The sequence below is a fragment of the Typopeltis vanoorti genome, chromosome 10 (assembly GCF_054136105.1).
Source record: "Typopeltis vanoorti isolate ZY-2024b chromosome 10, IOZ_Tvanoo_1.0, whole genome shotgun sequence".
Classification (NCBI taxonomy): Eukaryota; Metazoa; Arthropoda; class Arachnida; order Uropygi; family Thelyphonidae; genus Typopeltis; species Typopeltis vanoorti.
In genome coordinates this window covers 26,031,090-26,056,197 of record NC_143558.1, presented here as the reverse complement: position 1 = coordinate 26,056,197, position 25,108 = coordinate 26,031,090, and the positions used below count along the sequence as shown (strand labels likewise).

The following is a 25,108-nucleotide window of genomic DNA, read 5'->3' as shown; positions in this document are numbered from 1 at the left end:
TCTACTTTACCTCAACCACTGACTGAAAATGGGTGCCCTTCAATATGGATTTCAACTTTGGAAAAAAGTAAAAGTCCTATGGAGCTAAGTCTGGCAAGTAAGGTGGATGGTCCAACACTGGGATCTTCTTATCAGCCAGATACTGCTTTACAGACAGTGCACTGTGGGCTGGAGCATTGTCCTGATGGAGAATCCAAGCATTGTTCTTCCACAGATCGGGTCTCTTCTTCCTCACTCGTTCTCTCAGCTTGGCCAGAACCTCAAGGTAAAAATGTTGGTTAACTGTCTGACCCTCTGGTGCCCATTCAACCATTACCACGCCATTGATATAAAAAAAGATCAGCATTGCCTTCAGTTTTGACTAGCTCATTCTTGCTTTTTTCATTCTCGGTGACGTGGGAGATTTCCAGTGAATCGATTGTCTCTTGTTTCTGGATCGTACTGGAAAAGCCACATCCTATCACATGTAATGATCTTGAAATCCGCATTGAAGGGCATCCATTTTCACTCAGTGGATGAGGTAAAGGAAAAAATGTCAGGCTACTGAAGCAGATAACACCTGATGACTTGCAGCAGCACTGCTTTCAACAATGGAAAATGCATATGCAACGTATATGGTGTATAGATAGAGGAGGAGAGTATGTTGAAGGTGATAACAATTAAGTTGTACAATTGTAATAATAAACCACATTTTTGCAACCAGCCTCATTATTTAATAGTGACACCTCATGTATATACACACACTCGGGTCTCTTTTTATGCGGATTTGAAGTTATGCGGTATAGTACGCCCACAGATACGAGACATTTCGACACTTCTGTGCATGTCAACAGAAGGAGAATCCATTCTAATAATAGGTAATCCAGCAGTTCCCAAACTTTTCCTATGATGGAACACTTCACAAATACTGAAATTTTCATTGAACACCTTGGTTATTTTGTAATGTATCAATTAATAATTAATTTAGCTTATTTTTTATTATTAATTCATAATTGATCATTAATTATTAATTAATTAAACATAAACATCATTAAATCAATTTGTGCTGATTTTCATTGACATATCCCATTCTGATCACCAAAAATTTATATTATTATAAGTACTTATGAATGAATGCAGACTTTTTCTCTTGTGTGCTGATAGTTTTCCCCTCCTTTTGTACATCCTGGAGATTGCTATATAGGCTGGAGGTGGATGAATCACTATCTGTTGCATCACAAACACCTTCAATAAGAAATTTCTTAACACCAAAATTAAACAAAGTCCCTTGTCTCTTATTCATATTCAAACTTAAATCTGTAGGCCTATTACTTTTAAAAAATTATGGCACTACAGTTTCGAAACAAGAGCTTTCACCCAACAATACAAACTTGTGAAGAAAGTATTCATTATTACATTATTACTAGATCTTACAACCGGATACAGGCTACCTTGATCTTCAATTTCAGTGGAAAAGTTTTTTTTATACTTCCTTGCTGATTGGTCAATAACATTTGCAACACAGATGTTATTTCGTTCAGTTTTGAGAACAGAGGATACGCCGCACATTGTTGTAATCGGCTTGCAGGCAATTTTTATGACCAGTCATAAACAAGGTATTCCCTTTCCCAAATGTTGAAAGGTTACAATGTGTGAAAATTAACGATAATTCATGAATACTTCCACGTTTAAAAATACATACACGGCTTGGTTATCACTAACATTTGCTACAGATGTTATTTAGACATTCTGGGTCTGAGCTTTTCGACATATTCACGAATATTATTCTCCTCAGAATATTTCCACTATAACATATTTATTCATGAAAAATGCTTAGAATACTAAAATGACGAGCTCCACGAGACTTCTCACTGAACACTTATTCACCTTCTGTGGAACACAGTTTGGGAAACCCTGGGGTAATCAATCCGTACTGTTTATTATTACATTCTCTTTTATGATCGTTGTGGTTTTTAAAGTGGTAACTATTTTGCTTGTATAATATAACAGTTGGAAAATTTTACCTAAAAATCACGTGATTGCGTGTGTCGTTGACCATTTGTTCATCACCATTGTACATAATGAACAGCGTGTTGCAGCACATTTTGCGTAACGTGATAACATGTAAGCAGTGAGTGTTCATGAAATTTAATTTTGCATGTAAGTGTTTGTCTTTTTATTATCAAAAGTCTAAATTTTGCTAATTGTTATTTTAAAGATTTAATTTGGCCCAATGGAGAAAAAAAGCAATTTCTTTGGAAATTAAAATTGCAATTTTAGATCGCAAAAGGAGAGGGACCTACGGTGATTGGTAAACATTTTAATTTAGGTGAATCTACTATACGAGCAATTAAAAAGAATGGAGTTACAATAAGAAAATCTGTCATTTCTGGCACAAAACTAAGTACCAAATTATCATCATACTCAAGAGATGCTTTAATAGAAAACACGGACCGAGCTCTCGTAATTTGGATTGAAGAATTAACTCAAAGAAGAATTCCTATAAGTGGTTATTTAATTAAACAAAAAGCTCTTCGGTTTTATGAACAGATGAAGCAATTGGTGCCATCTGCTTCTGCTTCCCAGGCTGATAAAGAATTTTTGGCTAGCAAAGGATGGTTAACCGGGGTTTTTAAAAAGGAATGCACTTCATAACGTGAAGATTACAGGCAAGGTTGCAGCAGCAGATGAAGAAGCAGTCAAAATTATTAAAGATAGTGGTTATCCCAATCAAGTATTTAACGATGATGAAACAGGATTGTTTTGGAAGAAAATGCCTAGTTGAACTTACATTGCAAAGTCTGAGAAAAAAGCAAGTGGGTTTAAAGCAAGCAAAGATCAAGTGATGCTGTTACTTTGTAGCAATGAATCAGGGAATCAAATGTTGAAACCCCTCCTAGTAAATCGATTTCTAAGAACACGTGCTCTAAAAGGCAGAGATCTAAAACAACTACCGGTATGTTGGATGGCTAATACAAAGGCCTGGGTAACAACTGCTGTATTTACTGAATGGTTCAGTAATTGCTTTGTACCAGAAGTGGAAACATATATGAAGCAAAAAGCTCTAAATTTTAAAGTTTTATTAATTGTTGACAATGCACCAAGTCATCTACATTTAGAACATCCAAATGTGCAGGTAGTGTTTTTTTCACCCAATACAACAAGCACTGTTCAACCATTAGATCAAGGCATAATTGTTACTTTTAAAAAAAATTACATTACCCACGCTTTTCAATTTATATTGGATAAACTAGAAAATGAATCATTAACAGTAACTGATGTTTGGAAAAAATTTTCTATTTTGGACTGCTTAAATCATATTGCATCTGCTATCGCTGAAACAAGACCACAAACTTTAAACTGGAAAGCAGCTTGGCCTGGATGTGTTGCAAATAGTGCAACCATGAAAACATCTACGTTATCAGCTGAAATCAGTACTTTGGCACATGAAATTGGTGGAGAAAGTTTTGATACATTTAGCCAGAAGGATGTAGACGAATTGTTTGTGGATAATGGCTTAAGTGACGATGATATTATTGGATATCGATTAACTTTAGATATCTTCGAAGATCCAGAAAACGACAGTGAAGCAGAAGAAAAACCTGTCCCTCTCACTACAAGTGCAATAAATTGGAAAATCATTTTCTTGTAAATGACATAAATTCTGAACGAGCCTTTAAATTCCAACGTGAGATGAAGAACTGTATGTCTGGATATTGCAGGCTGTATAAAAAAATTAGTAAAATCATCATCGCAAAGTTTAATCACTGATTACATTGTCAGAAGAAAAAAATCAGCACAGAACGAGGGTGAAGTTAATTCTTTGTGAAGAACCATTGCCTTTACCATACAGATCTGATGCGCTGACTATCTCTTCTAGTGATGAAAGTGATTTTGCACCAGTTTGCAAACGTTGCCGAATATTGTCTAATAGCGATGATAATTCTGATGACAAAATGTAAAAAAAAAAAAAATTGTTACTTTTCAATAAAATTAAATGAATAAAGCTTTAAAAAACTTAGGTATTCTTATTTTCCTGAATTTTCATAAACTTTTTTTATGCGATTTTAGGTTTATTTTAAATCATTGCTTCGGTTTTAGAAAATTATGGAACGTATCCCTAATTTTTCAACGTACGTTTAGGCCTTTTTTATGCGATTTTTTATATGTGGTTTTCTGTGGAACATATGTACTGCACAAAAAGAGACCTAACTGAATATATATATCCTTTACAGTAAGAGTAGAAGTAACTTACATATATTAAGACAAGTTCTTTTAAGTATGGAATGTATAAAAGAGGTTTGGTAATCAATGAAATATGGTCACTACATATCACTGTCTCACAATATTTGAAACTACTGTACTGCAAATATTATATCATTATAATAAACTCATTAAGTATAAAAACTTCTAAAAAACATCCAAGCCAAAAGCATGATCATTTCCTCTGTGCTATTTTAATTGAAATCTGCTATAGAGATGTGAAGAAAGGAATATGGAGTGAATTTCTTGTTTGGAGATTGGTGGGTAAGTAGGCATACACCGATGAGCATTTTTTATATAGTAGGGACCTCCAACAGTGTGGGAGGCCTACTAACATATTATATTGGACAGAACTTTTAGTAATTGTTCATAGTAAGTGAATTTACTATAGCATTATTTATTATAGTGAGTCAGGTATATTCCTTCGGTTCTTATAAGTTGACTGTCTCACATTAGTCTCATGTTTCACATCATACTAGATTATCATACCAGGCTCTTGATTATCCTACATTCCTTCCAAACTCACAAGATCATTTCTACTAGAATGTGATTAGTGTAGAAACTGTGAATAAGTTTATTTGCTGTTTAATGAGCAATAGTATGTTTAAGAATTAAAGTCTGCACACAATTAGCCATGACTCCATAGAGCTCTGATGATGATAATAATAATCATCATTTTCATCACTAAACCATGCAACTACATAGCAGAACTGAAAGAACAGGAAGATAGTGGTTTGATATGAAAACTACTGCACACTACCTGCACTGGAATTATTCATCATCCATATGGATCACATTATACGGAAAGTGGCATTGAACGTGATATAAAACTGGAGTAATAAACTAATTGTTGGGTTTATTATCTCCAGGTTTGATATCACATTTAATCATATAAAATCTCCAGTTTTTTGATAAAGGTTTTCACCATACTAATGAATAAGCATGTTGGTGAGCCAGTTGAATATACTCATATTTACATACTAAAAAAATTGAAATCAGCCAAAATAAAATAGTCTGTCAAAGATGGGAAAGCATAGGTATGAGGATCTTGAGGAATATTAGAGAATACTGATCACATCAATATTATAACCACAGATATAAAAGTTTGACGGTTATTACTGTTCAAAAAATATGCAAGCAAAGCTAATCTAAAGTGGTTTGGTGACTTCAACAGAATGAGAAATGAGAGATTTACAAAAAAGAAGCATGTCAAGTAAAAAAAAAAAAAAAAAAAGTTTTGAAACGATATGGTGTGAGGTAGAAGTGGGCAGCAGGACAGAATATTTAGTGGGGTGTTACTACAAGCTAGGGTGCATAGAGGGTGAAGAGCAGATGTTTAGACAGTTGAGGTTGGCAAGTGCAAAATGAATGATTGGTATGGGAGATTTTAACTACAGCAGTATAAATTAGGAAGAGGAAACTGCATGTAGTAGTAGTAGTAGTAAGAGATTTGAATTTCTGGAATTCTTGAGGGATATTCTGCCTTTTTTTTTTCTTTTTTTTTTATGGATTTTACAGACTTTTGATAGGATACTACATGATAAAACTGATATTTAAGTTGCAATACTTGGGTTTAGATATCAGGTCAGTCGTCATGTCGGGATTGGCTATCTGATAGTTATCAGAGAGTTATGTAGGGGGAAGCAGTATCAAGGAGACAGAAGGTAACAAGTGGGGTCCCACAGGGCTAAGTACTGGGACCTGTATTATTTAATCTTTATATTAATGACATTGTCGATGGATTGCAGGGGATATTCAGTTGTTTACAGATGATGTATAGCTGGGAAGGGTTATTAATAATAGTGCAAATGTGGTAGTCCTTCAAGAGGATTTGAATAAACAGAACAGATGAATAAATAGGGGAGAGGCATCAATTTAATGCAACTAAATGTAAGGTCTTGAAATTTGGGATACAAACTTAGGGAGACGAGAGATCTGGGGATGACGAGTGAAAGAAAACTGAAAATCAGGGAACATGTTGCAAAGGTGGTGAAGGTAACCCAGAGGATTGCTGCAATACTCAGAAGGATGCTGACTTGCAGAGAAAAAAGAGTTGTCATTCCATTGTATAAAGCCCTGATCAGACCATACCTGGACTATTGTGCTCAAATTTGGTCCCCACGATTTGAAGGAAATAAATTAACTGTGGAAAGAGTGCAGAGGTGGATAACAAAGATGATATTAGGACTGTACAATGTTAGTCATGAGGATAGGCTGAGGGAATATGGACTGCAGAGTTTGGTAGATAGAAGGAGAGGTAATATGATTGAGACTTTTAAACTGTTAAAAAGTAGTTACAGGATGGACACTGGGGAGTTCTTTCATTTGGTGGAACAGGAGGAAGGAGCAAGGGCAAGGGGACTATCCCTGCAAATTATGAAAGGAAATTGTGAGCAAGAGGGTAAGGAGTGGTTTCTTTATGTGGAAGGTGGTTGAATCATGGAATGCATTGACTGATAGAGTGGGGAGAGCATGAATGGTCAATGAGTGGTGTTTTCTTGGATGGGCTTCCCACAATGAGTCTTATGACTCCATGGAGGCCTAAATATTATAGTGATGATGAAAATATAATAAGCTGATAGAGTAGGGGCGAAAGTTGAAAAAATAAAGTCTATGACTCATCAAATACAGTCAACTATTACTAAAGTAAGCACCATTATAACAAATTTACTCACTTTAACAACCTAAAAGCAAATCTAAATCTTCTAGTCACAATACTGTTATAAAAGAAGTTTGGTATAGGAAACTATCCACTATAACAAACTATTCCTGAAGTCATTACTAGTTTCTATAAGGAAGGAGTTTAACATAGTCAGTTCATTGATTGCAATGAAAAGTGCAAGCTGGTAAAGAAACATACAGAAGAGGAACAAAAAAAAAATCAGACCATGAAAGAAGTAGTATATCAATAAATCTAAAATTCTTGAATTTGATATATATTTAATGTAATAAACAATCTCTATACCAAATTTTTCAAATTAGGCATTAAGGCATTCTATCACTAACAACTGGTAAAGAATACCTTACAAAGAAAAATCAATAAATATGATTATTATGAGGACTATTCTATAAAGGATATTAAGATTAACTTACATAACTGTAAAACCTGTTATTTGCAACTTCTGGAGACATATATGGTTCACTTCCACAATATTCATTACATATGGAAATCTGCAAGAAAATATATGAAATGGTGTTATATTTCACATAGAGTATAAATAAGTGAAAGCTATAGTAATTCGATTGTTTAAAAATGACAGACTCAAATTTCTTTTTGTGAATTTCTTAGTACAATTCTACACCACTTGTTGTAATAATATTCTTTTGCTTATTAATAAATAACAGAAAATATAGTTTGCCTTCAGGTGGCAGATCATTGTTCATATGCTTTTTATGTAAATAACTTAGTAGGTATAAGTAAAAAAAAAAAAAAAAAAAAAACACTATCCTTGTTCCTTGACTGAATTATATTTTCGTATTACAGAGAAAATATTAAATCCATGCTGATAAATGTATTATGGTACATACCTCATTCTCTCGAAACACTTTGCTTAAGCCATAATCACAGAGAAAAAGGTGACCGTCATTACGAATCAATATGTTTTCAGTTTTGATGTCTCTATGTATGATCCGCATCTGAAACAGAAATGTTATTATTATACAAATAAAAAAGAAAAGAAAACAAATAAACAAAAGAAATATTAAAAAAACGGAAAGCTAAAATGACTTGCAAATAAGATAAACTAATTATTACTGTTAAAAGGTAAATCCACATTTTAGTATACATCCCATACTATCAACGTGTTGTATTCACTACCAAGTTTACATGTTCTCTGGACTTCATTATTAACTATATGCATAGAAATGAGACAACTAGAACTATTAAGATGGAAACAAGCAAGTTTGTATCTATGTATGCATATATGTATGTAATCTTGATACCAGAAATTGGGTGAATAGCAAGCAATGATCAAAAAATGCTGATTACAGTTTCTCAGATTACTAAATGACCAAGGTGATCATTCAAGGATAGAAGGATAACTGCAGGCCAGGGATATAGTAATTTATGCTTAGTAATGTTAGAAACATTAGTAAAAAGAAGTTTTTTTCCTTTTTTGTTATATATTGGAATAGAATATAGAAGACAGAATATTTCAGGAATAATAAAGAGAATAGGATTGGATGGGGGGGGGGGGGGAATTGCTTATTATGACAGCAAAAAAATTGCAAACAACAAGAGTAGTAGTTCATCAATAACAAGGTCACAGGAGATAGTGCATTTCTGGTGTGAGATGGAGACACCAATAGGACAGAATATATAATTGGTTGCTTATTGCAATAAGCCTAATAATGCAAAGGAAGGTCAATGTGTAGAAAATGAGAGAATAATACTATAAACATACATTGGATGATAGGTAAAGAAGAAAAGAACGTATGCAGTTACTGGGAAATAATTATTTGAAACGGCATATGATGAAAGGACTTGGTTATTGTTTCTAGTACTGGATCTGGTAACAGTACTCAGTACTCTCATAATTTGTCCATAACCAAGTTAGCTACTTTGCTTATGACTGGAGTTGGATCATGCAGACTTGACTTGTGGGTGAGGTTGATAGCATATTGATTATTCAGTCAAGAATGAGATATACACTCTCTGTCCAAAAAGAAACCATACTTTTCGAAAATAGAAGAAACTAGTGGTGCCACCTGTTGTATCTTTTTGTTGTCGAAAGTGGCAACCTTCATTAGTGTTGTGTCAACTGTTTATGACATTTGTTTCATTAGAAACTGAGTTATGGCGCCAAGAGTGACTGGTATTGACGAACGGTCGGAAAATGAGTTTCAAACAGAGAGCTGCGATTAACTTTTGTGTCAAACTTGGTAAAAGTTTTACTGAAACGCATCAAGTGCTTAAAAAAGCATACGGTGATGAATGCTTATCCCGTACCCAAGTTTACAAGTGGTTTAAGCGATTTCAAAGTGGTTGTGAGATGCTTGAGGACGACGAAAAGCCGGGCCATCCAACTGGACTGAGCGAAGTTAACATCCAAAAAGTGCATGATTCCATCAAAGAAAACACGAAATAGCCAGTGAGATTGATTGGGGATTCCAAAATCAACTGCGCACAACATTTTGACCGAGAAATTGGGCCTTCATAAATGGAATTCGTGATTTGTTCCCAACAAGTTGACCAACGACCAAAAAAGTATCGAATTGAACAATGCAAGGACCTCATTAAAACCGTAATCGTAAGGACTCGCACCTCCTTAAAACGATTGTTACTGGTGATGAAACGTGGTGTTTTGAGTATGAGCCCGAAACAAAGCATCAGAGTGCTGAGTGGAGACCACCAGAAGAGGGGCATCCAAAAAAAAGTCACTTGGAGAAGTCAAAAGTAAAACAATGCTGATTTGTTTCTACGATTCCTATGGCATTATCCACAAAGAATTCATTTCGCCTGGCCAAATGGTCAATGGTGAGTTTTATCTCGAAATTTTGAAGCCATTGATAACAAGAATTCGTCGCTTATGGCATGAACATCGTGATGCAGGCAGCTGGTCTCTCTTTTGCACGATAATGCACCATCTCATTGTTCAAACATTGTGAGACAGTTTTGAGCAAAAACCAAGTTTGCGTGTTGGATCACTCGCCATATTCACCTGAACCTGATTTAGCACCCTGTGACTTCTTTCTCTTCCCGACTTCATTTGCTGATGAAAGGAAAGCGATACGACAACATTGAAAACGTTCAAAAGGCAGTAACCACGATCCTCAACAGCATCCCAAAAACCGATATAAAAAAACTCATTTAACGAATTAATTGACCGTGCCAAATGCTGTATCAAAACTGAGGAAGGAGTATATTGATTGAAATAAATGATTTGAATAATTGTAATTGGCTTGTGTTTTATTTTCTATCAAAAGTTCGGTTTCTTTTTGGACAGAAGGTGTATATATACACATGTCCCATAAGTTCCAAAATATTTCAATAATTCATAACAATTAGAAAAGTTGATATATTAGAGTGGGGGTTGCACAAAAGTGAATCGCAAGGAGGAGGATGGGGATTTTTTTGTGGGGAGAAAAAAAATTTACTTCAAATTTTCACCAAAAGAAGGCGCATGTACCACATGCATCATATGCAAATGACAGTGCTATAAAACGCAGGATGTATACTGCTGACAGCTTGTAATGAATGCATGCAAATTCCCAATCATTCAGGTGAACAGAATTGTTTTTGTGAAAAGAAAAATTTATTGCTGTCATGCGTACACTGGTGGATAAGGCATTGTTAGTGAAGTGGGGAATCAGCAGTGGAAATTTTATGAAAGTTTCGAACGCAGAAAAGAATGAAGAAAGGTGAAGGTCCTGTCACTCTTTCCAGACTATAGTCTCTAATACGACATTTTGAGAAAACTTAAAAATTGTCAGATCACCCTCGAACATGCAGACCAATATTATTCGAAGCCCGTACTAGCATTGCAGAATGGCAAACGAATACCCTAGTGGCACAATCAATAAGTGGCGTAAGCAGTGCACGGGAAGCTGCACACCATAAAGCTTATGCACTAACCTAATTCCTCTACTTTATTAACATCCAAAATATGATACACATTTCTGGCTCAGCTATCACTATTCTCCTAACTCTTCTTTCTCCCCACCAGTAAAAACATTATCTTCACTGAAAACTCTAAACATAAGTCATTAATATTTTTCCTTCTTGTTTTCTAATTAACAAGAAAAAGTTTGCAACTTACCTCATGGAGCTGCTCAATAGCTAAGAGGAGCTCTGCAAGAAAACCTTTGATATCACTTTCAGTGAATGACGCATAATCATTTTCGAGATTAAATAATGTACCCCATTCTGCATAATCTACAAAAAAAAATAATAATAGTAATAAATAAATAATAAATTTACAGGCATTTTATTTTATTTTAAGTATTTTGTGTTTTTTAAACAAATACTTTTGTATTTGTTTAAAATATTTTACATATTTTAAATATTAACAAAATCTTAAATATAGAAAAATATTTTTTTTATTAAACTAACACTTGTATTAAGCCTACTCCACTATTACATGTAGATGGTACAACTGCACCACTGTAAAAGCCAACCACATGGCTTCTACATCTCTAATTCTTGCATAACTAATTGTGGTAAATGTGACCTAACCATTCAAAAAACACTAAATGCTGCATTTGATTTTTTGCCAGAAAAAGATCAGAAAAATTTTACTCAAATGGATAATGAAAGTTTCCTGGCCCTGAATTGCATTCCTCCAGTTGTTCTAAAGGTCTGTGCTCCAGAGTTGACTCCTTGCTATGCAGCCAATTAACACTTTCTTATTCCACTGGTATCTATCCTGTAGTCCAAAAATTAGTCCATGTACACCCTATTTCTAAGAAGGTTGACAAATCTTTAGCTTCACACTACTATCCAATTTCTCTCATCTCAAGCCTTTCTAAAGTAGTAATGGAAAGAACCATCAGCACACAACTTCTATGCTACCTTAAAGACTCTTGTCTAATAACTTACCAAACCTATGGATTCTGTACTGCCAATCAACAGGAGATCTACTAACCTATGTCACCCACCTCTCGACAAACACGATGGAAAGGTTTGGTGAATCTAAAGTAGTTCCCCTTGATATCTCCAAGGTTTATCACCAAGCTTGGCACAAAGGTCTCAAAATGCCCATTATTCAGTCTGTTCCTGATTTCTGCAATTAGGTAGCTAGCTTTCTGACTCGATGCTCATTTTGTGCATCCAGTCACTATACTGGGATCCCATCCAGTATAGTTGCTAATGCTGGGAATCCCAAACGCTTTGTTCTTTTGCCCACTCTTTCTTCTATAAGGAATCTATTCCAGTTGACTACCAATCCAGTCCACAATTTTTCCGCTGACTACATGCTAGTAATCCTCCTTTTCATTTGCAAAGTATAAATCATAACCTGCAGAACTTTAACCTCATCTCATCTCATCTTCCTTTTACCGTCTTTTACCTTGTGGTGTCGAGGGTTCATTAATCATCGGATCTCAAACTGTTCACAGGATAAGGTGGTCAGCCCTTCACCCCAGTGTATCCTATATCTGTAGTGTTGAGTTCTCAAAGCCGGTTTGCCTGCTTTGCAGGATGAAAAACCCCAGGACAAATTAGGGAAAAATCCTATTGTCCACGCCCAAGACCTGATAACTTGGCTATAGCTGAGGAAGATCTTTCTCACGTCACTGACAGTAATCGAACTTAGGACACTCCTTCCCCAGGCATATGGTTGTGAAGCGTACAGCCACTAGGCTAACTGTGCGACGAACTTTAACCTCTTCTACCTTAAATTCTGATCTTCAAAACATTCATCAATGGGGTTTGGATAACCTTGTCAACTTCAATACTAACAAAACACAGCTCTAAATTATTTCCAAAAAAAAAAACTTTTCTTCCAGGCTTACTCTGATAATATCCAAATCAGTATTCAAGATGAGATTTACATTTTTCAGATAACTCTTGAGATTATAAACCTCAAATCTCTCTCTCTCTCTCTCTTGGCACAAATATATCACAAATATTGTCTCCAGTGGATCCAAAATATTAGGCTTTCACTTGAGGCATTATTTTAACTCTAAACAGCTCCTAACTCTATGCAAATCTGCCCAACCATTGAATACTGCTCTCATCTGGGATAGCATCCCTAAGAGCTCCCTAAAAATACTGGATTCTCTACAGAAAAGGGCAGTTAGATTGTTTTATGATCCCCATCTCTCACTAATATGCTCAACTCACTTTCACACAGATTCAATTTCTGCAGCCTGCATCTTCTATAAATACTTCTATGGGCACTATTCATCAGAATTGGCATCAATAACTCCCCCATCCTGTATCCAATCCATCGAAACATGTGTAACAAGAAATTACCACCCTCTCCCATTACAAAACAAATTTCTCCTCCTCTTCATTCATCCCTTCCACTGCTGTTCTGTGGGACAGTTTCCCACAACATGTTTTCTAACAAATACAGTCTACAGCTTTTCGAGTCAAATGTGAACAAGTTCCTTATTTCTCATTCACAATAATAGTTTACTATAGGTTGACCATCCTCTCATGAATAGGTTCTCTATAAAAATAGAAATATTATTACTCTAACCAGTTTATCCAAGGATTAAAACAGTATTATTTTTAGTATACCTCATTTTCAGAGAACTGGCTGAACTTGCAGTCAAGGCAATAAGGCCATGAGGTTGGTATATAATGTCTGTAAATTTGTATATTCTCTGGCTGAATTTTGCCTTTTAGAAGTCAGGGAAAACCTAGTTTTCTCAAAACCTTAATATCTCTGTGTTAGCCAACCTTATATGGTGAATTAGTAGTCTCATACAAAAGTAGCAGAGTTTTTCTCCCAAAAACTTGGATTTTTTTCATCCCATATCACAAAGGTGGTGAAGGTAACCCCTGGAGCAGGGGTTCTCAACCTTTTCCAGTGGTGTACCACTATATTTAATTCAAGATATTAGATGTACCAGTAAGGCAGTGGCTCATGTACCACCACCAGTGGTACGCATACCATAGGTTGAGAATCCCTGCCCTAGAGGATTGTTGCAATACTGAGAAGGATGCTGACCTGCAGAGATAACAGAGTTATCATTCCATTGTATAAGACTCTGATCAGACCACACTTAGACTATCTCAAATTTGGTTCCCAGGATTTGAAGGGGATAAATTAACTGTGCAAAGGGTACAGAGGCAATTAACAAAGATAGGTTCAGGACTGTACAATGTTAGTTATGAGGATTGGCTGAGGGAATGTGGACTGCAGAGTTTGGTGGATAAAAGAAAGAGAGGTGATATGATCTAGACTTTTAAACTTTGAGAGGTAGTTATAGGGTTGACACTGGGGAGTTCTTTCATTTGGTGGAACAGGGAGAAGGAGCAAGGACAAGGGGCCATCCCTGCAAATTATTAAAGGAAGCTGTGAGCAAGAGGGTGAGGAGTGGTTTCTTTGCATGGAGTTGTTGAACAGTGGAATGCATTGCTTGATAGAGTGGTGAGGGCAAGAACAGTCAATGAGTTCAAGGAGTGGTATGATAGACTTTGTGTTTCCTAGGAAGGTCCTCCCACAATGAGTCTCTTGACTTCATGGAGGCCTAAATAATATGGCAGAGAACACAGGCAATTAATAGATAAAAATACTATTATCAGATGAAACACATAACCTGTATTTCATTAGTATGAATTTTCCTTAATGACAAGAACAAGCAAATAATGCTGTGCTGTTGCTTTTAATAATTTTTTAATTATTATAATGCAAAATGCAGAAGTATTTTTATCATCATAAATTTCCTGATATATATCCCCAAGGAGTGTTCAGATTACTATGATAGCACTACATGATTAAGTTTACATTATTATTAATCTCCTATCAACAATTTTCCTCCAAATTAGTCTATTACTTGTGAACACTTCAATATTGTCATATCTAACATTTTGGGCCTCTAGGCCACCCCCTGACTGACTCAATCCACCTAGCCCTTGGTCTTTCTCTGGGCATCTTTCCTACCATCCTGTTTTGCTAACCTTTCCTCACCATTCTATTTAAGTGGCTACACCACTTAAGATTATCTATGCTGACACATTCTTGAATGCTAATAATGTCCAGCTGTAGCACACTTTGTGGGGGGGGGGGATGTTGAGTAGATGATTTGAGAATACACGCTACGCTTCACATATGACCCATGACTGAGCATCTGTAATGATTGCTAATTCATATGCAGTATAGAAATAGAAGACACGACACAACATTAATTTAAAAAATTGAATTTTAATTAGGAAAAGATTTTTGGAAAATTTTCTAGTGTTTTCTTCCTTTTTCTTTGGGAGGGCAGGGCCCCTTACACGCCCCCCCCTCTGGGTGCACCACTGATGTCCAGTTCCTTTCTAATATCTTCATTTTTAATATGATCCTGCCATTGCTACCTAATATTTCTCAGAACTCTCATATCTGTGGTCTCTAGTCTTTGATCAAGTACTTTATTTCTGACCCAACTCTCAGATTCAAAACTTAAAACTGGTTTGAATACTGTCTTGTATACTAATTCATATTTTGGCTAATTTCTCTCTTATTCCATATAAATTTATTCAACTGGCTCCCCACTATACCAGTTTTGCTTATTCTGTTGTCTATTTCCAAATTTAATTTGCCATCTTTTGCACCTTAATAACTGATATATTTTACTTGTTCTATAGGATCTCCATTCAGAATGCAGCTGAAATTTCCTATGCTCCTGTCTATTTTAATAGTTTGGTCTTTTTATTGCTAATTTTCATGCCAAATATGTTACAGTTATTATTCAATTTATCCTGGAGACTTACTCTTACAAGTATTCTTATTGAACCCAAATTATATATATATGATTTTGCAAAGTGGCAACTAATTGAAACAAAGCAGACATTTAAATTTTTAAAAAAAATTAATACAAAAGATGACTTACATTAGAATTTTTAATGGCATAAAAGTTTCATCTGGGTAGAAGCATCTTCCAGTGTGAATTCAATAAAGATGCCCCTGAACCATACTTGAGCAAAAATTTTATACGATTAAAAACTACCTCTTCAAATTTATTAAAATGGTCTTCTTGTAACCCTGTAGAAACATTTGCATCCATAGTACTACCAATCCATCAGTGGTTTTAACAGGCACTTAAGTGTCCATAGCCTTCCAAGCATTCTTGGACTTCCCAACTGTAATATGAAAATAAGGTAGTTACCCCTATGACCCTAAGTATTCTTGTCTGTAAATTTCATGTGTTCTACTGGCCAGTTTGTCTGTTGTGAGGGACAAAAAACCCAGGCTTCCAGGAGAAAAAACCTTCTACCTCTATATGAGACCGGCTAACTCACTTTTAGTCGAAAAAGACCAGACCACATATCACTGACAGGAATCAAACCCAGGTCTTTCCAACTAAAGGGCTTCATCTATACTGACTGAGCTATAGAGGCTCGTGATGTACAGTACTGACACCTAAATCCATAGTACTAGGCCACACAAAGAATGACCATTAGAAGTTTAATTTTAGTCACCAACCACAAGAACTCTAAGTGTTCCTTGGATAGGTTGCCAAGTTATTCAATTTCTGTAGTGGGCAAGTAAGGTACTTCTCCCAGATAGGGTTTTTAATTCTTTACTTCTTCGTAATATTAGGATTAAGGATCCCATGATGGCAGTGGTTGTCTGCCACATTCTCTTTCTCAGATGTCTATTAAAATCACTGATAGTCTTGGACCAACTATCTGTGGTGGCAAAGGATGAAGACTGGCTACCTGATAGTCTTCAAAAAGGTTGTTACAGTAAATGGTCTCACCTACTCTCTCTTCAGGAATAAAAGTCTTTAGGGGATATTTTAATAAAAAATTTAATGTCTTCTGTTGTATTAATTTTATAATTTATTATTTTGTACGTTAATCATAATTCATGATTAATTTAATCATGATAGCAAATTTGTGATGACAAATGTAAATGTGATCTAATATTACTAGCATATTATTATACTAGAATATGAAATATTTGTACTTTCATTAAAGTTTATTATTGTGGTTATCATGTAATTTGGTTGTTTTATAGTTAAAGCAATGGTGCCTTTAAAGATTATACTAGCATAATTTGAACAACTAATGAATGTTAACATAGCATAAGGAAGCAGAACCTATTTTTTAAGGAACTGAAAGGTAAAGAATACCACTGATCAACAACATATTGAAGAATTCTTTTTTTCAGATAAGGAGAAAAAAAATACTTACCCATAAGTATGTGAATTCCTTCTTCAGACTTGTAGACTCCATGGCAGCTCATGAGAAATGGCTTTCCTCTGCATGCTACCAGAGCCTGTACTTCACTTCTGATTCTTTCCTTTCTGTTATTTCCTGAAAGTATCCATTCCATTGGAATTGTCTTCAATGCATACAATGAATTGTCATTCCCTCCTTGTACTAAATAAACACGTCCATGTGCTACAAGAGGGAAAAAATAAAAACATCAATAAACTGCACTGTTTTGAAATAATCTGTTTCAGAAAGAAATACTTGGCTATATATATATATATTATTATCATCGAGGGAGGCAATAAATCACCCAAACCAGCTGTCATACCATCCCTAAATTCATTCGCACTAGATGCACTCTCTACCCCTAAAGGCAAACTATTCCACACACTCACTGCTCTATGAGAGGAAAACCTACCTCTTATCCCTTTCTTGACTGTGCACAAACTTAACTTCTATGAATACCCAGTGTTCTCTCCCTACCTTCTACATAACAAAAAATTTCATCAGACAATATCCTATAATATCCATTCAAAAGTTTATAGACCTCTATCATATCACCCCTCTTTCTCCTGTTAACCTGTCATCTACATACTCAGTCTATCCTCATAATCTAAATCCATTAATCCGGATATAATCTTTGTAACTCTTCTTTCCACAGCTTCTTTATCCCCTTGGAATCCGGGAGACCAAATCTGAGCACAATAATCCGTTGTGGTCTTATCAAAGCCTTATAAAGAGACAAAATGACTTCATTATCCTTTTAGATGTCAAGGTTAGCTTCAACATTGCAATTATCTGAGTTGTATTTCCAACTTTTGCTATATATCCTGCAAACTTCAAATTCCTATCCACCATTATGCCAAGTTCCCTAACCTTAACAGTTTCTTATAGCATTAACCCCACTAATATAATATGCTGCTGGAATTCTCATCATGCCAAAATGCATAACTTTACACTCACTAACATTAAACTGATAGGCATTTTTGTTTGTCCAAATTTCCACCTTTTCAAATCATTTTGTAAGTGTTGGATATCAGCAGCACTCCTGATTGCCCTGCCTATCTTTGCATCATCGACAAACAATTACACATCTCCTGTTTAGACCCTTCCTAATGCCATTAATATAGAGATCTAACAACAATGGTTCAAGGACTAAATCCTGAGGTACACCACTGGTCACCTTAAATCTGGAAGATTCACACCTGCCGTATACAAATTTCTGACATATGTCTGTTAACCTCCCCAATCCAAGTCAAAAGTGTATATTCCAACCCCATATTACCCAGTTTATGCAACAGCCTTCCGTGTGGTATCCTATCAAATGCCTTACAAAAACCCAACATTATCATAGGGTATTCATTCCCTTTATCCAACTAGGCCATAACATTGTTATAAAATATGAGCAAATTGTCAAAACATGGCCTTATATATATATATATAAATTGTATGATGAGGAAATTTTGCTTATATACATTTGCACACATCTCTATTTTTTTCTTTTTTTTACATTTGAGGATTAATCAAAAGTAAAAAGAATCATAATGGAAAATTAAGTTTCAATGGAAAACAGCAGTTTCTTGCCTACTTTCGTTTCCTCCTATAACAGCAGTGTATGAAATAAAATTTATATATATTTTGTATATATAAATATATATATATATATATATTTATATATTATTATTTATTTATATATTGCTCCAGTACAATATATATAAACCTATCATTGCATTTAGTCTATATTTTAACATATGGTAAGCAGTTATACCTCTAGACTCAACTTTATACTTGGATACTGTTAATGGCATGTAAAGAAAAACTTATGGTTTTCAAATAAGTTGTTATCATAAGATGATGGACCAGCAGCCTATCCATCTGTGATGCTGTTGAAAGACTACATCACTCAACTGAGCAAACTTATTAAGTGTATTGAAATGTGCAGTGGTGTACTTAGGATTTAATCGGGGGAGGGACTCAAGATTTAATCTTGGAGGGGGGGGACCGAGTTGAGTAGACGATTTACGAATACATACTATGTATGTATTCGTAAATCATGTATTGGCGAGCATCTGCAATGATCGCCAATACATGATAAGTAGTATAGTAGCAGAAGACACAACATAAATAAAAAAATTAATTTTAATTAGGAAAAGATTTTTGGAAAATTTTCTAAGTGTTTATTTCCTTTTTCTTTTGGGGTGGGTAGACAGGGTACCTTGCCCTCCCTGGGTGCACCACTGGAAATGTGGGTGCTGCTTTAGCTAAGAATGCCCAGAAAATCAGGAGGCTAAACTCAATGGACCAAAGGCTGCTCAGAAAGGTAGCATTGAATTCTCCGACATGAAAACAATCAATCACCCATATATGGTACTAATGTACTATATGTTAATTAATCAACCTCTCGTGTATATGGGCTCAACATAAAAAAATAAAAAATAAAATAAAGAAAGAAAAAATCACGAGTTCAAAGAGTCTACAAGGATTCATATTAGTAGTAAGATATAACATAGAGACCTACTGGCATCTTTATCTTTACATTGCAGTTTCTTAAGCTGTATCATTAATTTGTTGTAATTATCTGCCTTGTAGTTTTACTCATACCACTGATTTTGACAACAGCTCCCACATGAAGTTGCCTGTCTAGTTAGAACTTTGTGATTATTCGCCAGCTAGATGAAGAATATCTACCTTATTTATGGACATATCCTATCAGAAGCCACCACAAGTCCCTCTCCAATATTATATATAATATTGTTATATTTATTGTTATAAAAAATTATAAATATATTTTCCCCTTCCCACAGCATAACAATACACACAAGTATGCACGAGAAATATACTCTACATAAATGTCCCTGCAATTTTCAATGTATAGATTTGAATAAATAAGTCCCACAGATATAAACTGACTCTAGTTTATCTTTACTATTTCTCTCTCAGCAAAGCACAAGTGATATATTGAATGTAAGGGGTACAGTATTTTCAGGCAGGACAGAGATGACAGAATGGGGGGAGGGGTTTTATTAATGATAGATGAAACATTAAAGCCAAAAAAGATAGAAGTACCTCACTGTGACAGGTATGTAGAGGGCAGTTCATTAGAGGCTGTTTGGTGTGAGATAGAGATTAACAAGGCGAAATATGTAATTGGTTGTTGCTATAATCCAAGGGGAATAAGGGAGAATGTACATAGCATGTATTGGCAAATTAGCACGATGAGTAAAGGTCAAGTAATTATTATGGGGGATTTTAACTTTGGGGACATAGACTGGGGGAAGGAATGGTCACAAGGAACAACGGAAATGGAGTTTATACATTTGTTAAGAGATAATTACCTGAGACAGCATGTGATGGAAGGGACAAGAGATTCTAGAGTGTTAGATCTGGTCATAACATCGGAGAACATATCAATAAGTAATTTAGTTACAATGTCTCCACTTGGGGAAAGCGATCATGTGGTCTTGACCTGGGAGATTGAAAGACGTACTGAATATTCTAATAAGAATGGGTATATGTGGAATTACAAGGCTGGTGATTATGGCAAGCTGAGAAGTCAGCTTTCAGCTGTATTATGGCATGAGAAATTCAAGGGGAGAGATGTTGATGGTGCGTGGGAGATTCTCAAGGAGTATTTGAAGAAAGCTGTATCAGACTGTATTCCCAGAGTCAGAAGGAGAAATCAAGTAGGAGTAAAATGGATGACTAATACTATTAAACAAGAGTTGCAGATAAAGAAAAGGTTGTGGAAGACATATAAAGAAAAAGGTGAGGAGCGTTCCAATGAGCAATATAAGGTACAGGCAAAGAGAGTAACCTGTATGGTAAGGAAAGCCAAAGCTAATTATGAGAGGAAACTAGCTGATGAATCCAAAAGAAACCCTAAAGAGTTCTTTCGCTATGTGGCTAGTAAAAGGAAGAATATCCATGGAAAGATTACTTTAAAAAGTGTTGATGGTAAGGAAATTACTGAAGCTAATCAAATAGTTGAGTTGCTTAGTGATCATTTCGCAAAAGTGTACCATCTTCGTAGTGATAGTGCAGTGTCAGATGTGCCATTGACAGATGAGAGTATAGAGATAGATGAAATTGAGGTGCTTAATATATTAAAGAACCTTAATGCTAACACTGCCATTGGGTTAGATGGCATATCGGCCCATGTGTTACGAGAATGTGCAAGAGAATTAGCAACTCCTCTAACCAGGATGTTTAATTTAAGCCTCAGTTCTGGTAAAGTGTCAATAGAGTGGAAAGAGGGGAAAATAGTTCCATTGCACAAGGGAGGCTCTAAGACTGATGTTGCAAATTATAGACCAATCAATATATCTGGAGTGGTGGTTAAGATTTTGGAGAAATTAGTTAAAATTAGAATTCAGGACTGGGTGGACAGCAATATGATACTTTATAAGGGGCAACATGGTTTTGTGAAAGGTAGGTCTTGCCTAAGTAATTTGCTTACGTTCTATAATAAAGTAACAGTGGAGTTGGATAAAGGAAATCCTTACTCAGTGATACTGCTTGACTTTGCAAAGGCTTTTGACAGGATTCCACATGGAACTCTGTTACATAAATTAGAGCAAATGGGTTTGGATCCGAAGATGGTGATTTGGATTAAAGGATGGCTGGCGGACAGATATCAAAGAGTGGTTTACGGAGGAGCTGAGTCCAGGAAAAGGCAAGTGACTAGTGGTGTACCTCAGGGCTCAGTTCTTGGTCCTCTATTGTTTAATTTGTACATCAATGATATTGGAAATACCTTGAATGGAAATATCCACTTGTTTGCTGATGATGCAAAATTGGGAAGAGCGATAATCAATTCAAATGATGTGGATATTTTACAGGATGACTTAAATAGGCTGACGCTATGGACTGAGGTAAATGGCTGTCAGTTCAACGTGGCTAAGTGTAAGGTGATGCACTTCGGGAGGATGAAATCGCATGCTGTTTACTATATTAACGGAACTGAACTGCAGGAAGTTGATGAGATAAGAGACTTGGGAGTTATTGTGGACAGAGAACTTAAGTTTAAAGGGCATATTGCTAAGATTGCCAAAACATCACATCAAATTACATGGTTGTTGAGGAACACACTAACAAGCAGGGATAGGGAAGTTATTATTCCACTCTATAAGGCATTAATAAGGCCGCATTTGGACTATTGTGCACAGATCTGGTCGCCAGGATTTCTTGGCGATGCGGAAGTGGTAGAAAGGATTCAGAGGAGGGTTACAAAGATTGTTGCAGGTCTGTGGGATGTTCCCTATGAGGATAGATTGATGATCTGTGGACTCCAAAAACTAGCTGATAGACATAGGAGAGGAGATATGATAGAGGTATTTAAATTGTTAAAGGGATTTTACAGGATTGATACTGATGATATTCTTAAGACCAATGCAGGATGTGAGAGAACGAGGGGTCATCCCTGGAGATTGTGTAAGAGTGTGGTTAACAAGGGTGTTAGGACTAGATTTTTTACTTGGAGGGTTGTGAATGGGTGGAATGCTTTGCCAGAACTGGTTGTGAATGCTTCAACTGTGAATGAATTTGAGAGGTATGACAGGTATTGTGTAAATAATGGTTAGTGTGTCAATGTCGGGTCTCCCGCGATGAGTCTTTTGACTCCATGGAGACACCGTTAAAATAATAATAATAATAATAATAATAATATCTTTTGCTGATATTTTAAGAAACATCTCCACACTCCTTCTTCGGATTATGGCACAACACCTGTCAAATACAGGTGATCAAAATTAAAGTATCCCTATATATATATATATATATCTAAGAGGGGAGAAAAAAAAGTTCCAGAATTCACCATCAGGGAGTTGTAAACACTGAATGCATGGAATTTGCATATCATACAGCTCGGCAGGTGCCAGGAGGGTTTAAAAAGATAGATATGGACCTGAACAAATGTCAATGAAGTCCACTATCTCCATGTGCTCTGTGATGAATGATTAATCATTTTCAAGAAATGGCATCATTGGAAGTTGGACCTAGCAGAAATTGCAAACCAATCAATTCACAACAAGGGGATGAAATTGCTATTACCATTGTGAAACAGGCCATGAATAACAGCATTGGTGCATTATTTCAAAGTTGCTGTCTGGTACAAGTTTACAGCTTCATTTATCAATGGACCATTCTTCTTTGAAGACATTCATTGGTCGGGTCTTGTGACCTGTTCAGTTACTCTTGAGAGGTATCGTGAAATGATAAACAACTTTTTTGTGCTACAGCAGTGCCTGTGCATGGATTCAGTCATTTTCAATGAAGGATCGGTCGATCCGTAGAAAAGGGTCTTCAAAAACATTTCATGAAAGCTAGAGTGATCAGCCATTAGTTTCCCGCTGCATGGCACCCCCTGACTTATGGCTCTGGGGAAGAATTTCTTGAAGACAAGGTTTATTGGAATCATCCTGATAACTTGCCAGCACTGGAAGACAGCATAAAGCAGCAAGTGTGCAGCATCGGTCACGACCTGCTGTGTTTTTCAGTTGAACACACTGTGCAAAGAATGCAGTTTGTTGGATACTGAGAAGGGCACACATTGAACAGTACTACCCGTGAATGCATAACAGAAGTGAATAAAAATGTGTTATTTATGCTTGTGTCGCTTTTCTACTTACACAGAAAAACTACTACATCTGCATTCGCTGCTTTTGGATTACTGGGTAGACCTCCACAAGGCCTTAAATAATGAACTTTTCATCACGCTGCATTTTTTTTAATAAAAATTCTGCCATTTTTAAATAACTTACCACGTCTATCAAGAGAATAGTATATCTGCGCACCGCAAGTTAAAATTATAAAAAAACAACAGTTCATGAGCACATGAGGAAATTAATATCCATATAAGCATTCTTAGGAGGCATCTCATATTTAGGAGTATTGTGCATGAGAGGACTGTATAAAGTTTATTACAACGTAGATATTATATGTGTGTTGACAAATGTGTGTGTGTATATATATATATATATATATATATGTCTACAGGCAAAAAAAAAAGTTTTTCGGTAAACTTGTGTTTTGTTTTTGTGAATCAAATTGCTGTGGACTGGCATCTCTCTTCGTTTTCCTTTTAAAAATCGAGACGTAAAAGGAAGAATATATCATAAAACATTATTACTGGAATCACTTACGTGTAATTTAAATGTCTTGGTTTGTAAAATTTTCGGCGAAGTTTAACAGCCATTGTCAATGCAATTATAGGAAAACACACAAAAAAAGAGAACAGCAATTCAATTGAAAGCACGTGATGTGATATGAACATTGTCGGTCGTAGGAGAAGCTCCATCTGCATTAATAAATATTCAAAATAAATATCTTTCTTTCCATATGTCTAGAGATCTCGGTTTTTGTCTCCCCCTTATTTAGATCTATAAATTCATGTTTAATTTCGTGTCGCCTCTTTTGACTGCCGTATTTTGGGATTTATAATTCTACATATTAGCTGGCATTATTTTGTTGCATTCTCCACATGCCAAATAACATCACTAATAAATAACTTACCAGTAATAAGCATATCGCCATTTTCTGGACAAATCATGATAATCCTCATAATCAATGGATGAATGCAAGGAATGTATTTGTAATAATGGACATTTTTTTAATTAAATAATCCAGAACTAAACTGATGCTTTCTGTAGTCTCATTTCTGCATGGGCAAGACCGATGATTATCGGCTGGGAAACATATACAGGGTGTTCGGGATAAATTTGACATATTTATAATTAATTATATTTTTCCGTAAGTTACATGTATTAACACACACTTCTCTTCATTTAAAAGTTTGGACCCTTCTTCATTCATATACAAGATGTCAGAAAGGATGGATAGCTGGAACCCACCTGAATCATGGAAGAGAATAACTTGTATCATGATGATTCGTGCCCGCCATCAAAATAAGGATATTACGACTGCTGCCCAATGCTCCCTGAATACAGTAAAAACAATCAGGCATGAACTAGAGACTTGCAATGGTGACTACGAGGATGTAGCAAGAAGAAAGATCCCTAGCAGACGATCTGATTGCGTTCGTACAGCAGAATTCCTCGC

General features: G+C 35.6%; 1 protein-coding gene across 1 annotated transcript in view; it reads right to left on the bottom strand.

Moving 5' to 3' along the window:
• The window catches only part of LOC150102254 (ribosomal protein S6 kinase 2 alpha-like), a 36,377-nt gene extending 12,076 nt beyond the window's left edge, over window positions 1–24,301 (bottom strand). Inside the window, exons 1-5 of the mRNA XM_090399350.1 lie at window positions 24,193–24,301; window positions 17,033–17,242; window positions 11,001–11,116; window positions 7,771–7,878; window positions 7,336–7,413 (exon numbers count right to left, since the gene is read on the bottom strand). Coding sequence (XP_090255476.1) covers window positions 7,336–7,413; window positions 7,771–7,878; window positions 11,001–11,116; window positions 17,033–17,174 — 444 coding nt within the window. The 5' untranslated portion in view covers window positions 17,175–17,242; window positions 24,193–24,301. The remainder of the gene's footprint in view (window positions 1–7,335; window positions 7,414–7,770; window positions 7,879–11,000; window positions 11,117–17,032; window positions 17,243–24,192) is intronic.
• Window positions 24,302–25,108: the final 807 nt, after the last annotated feature.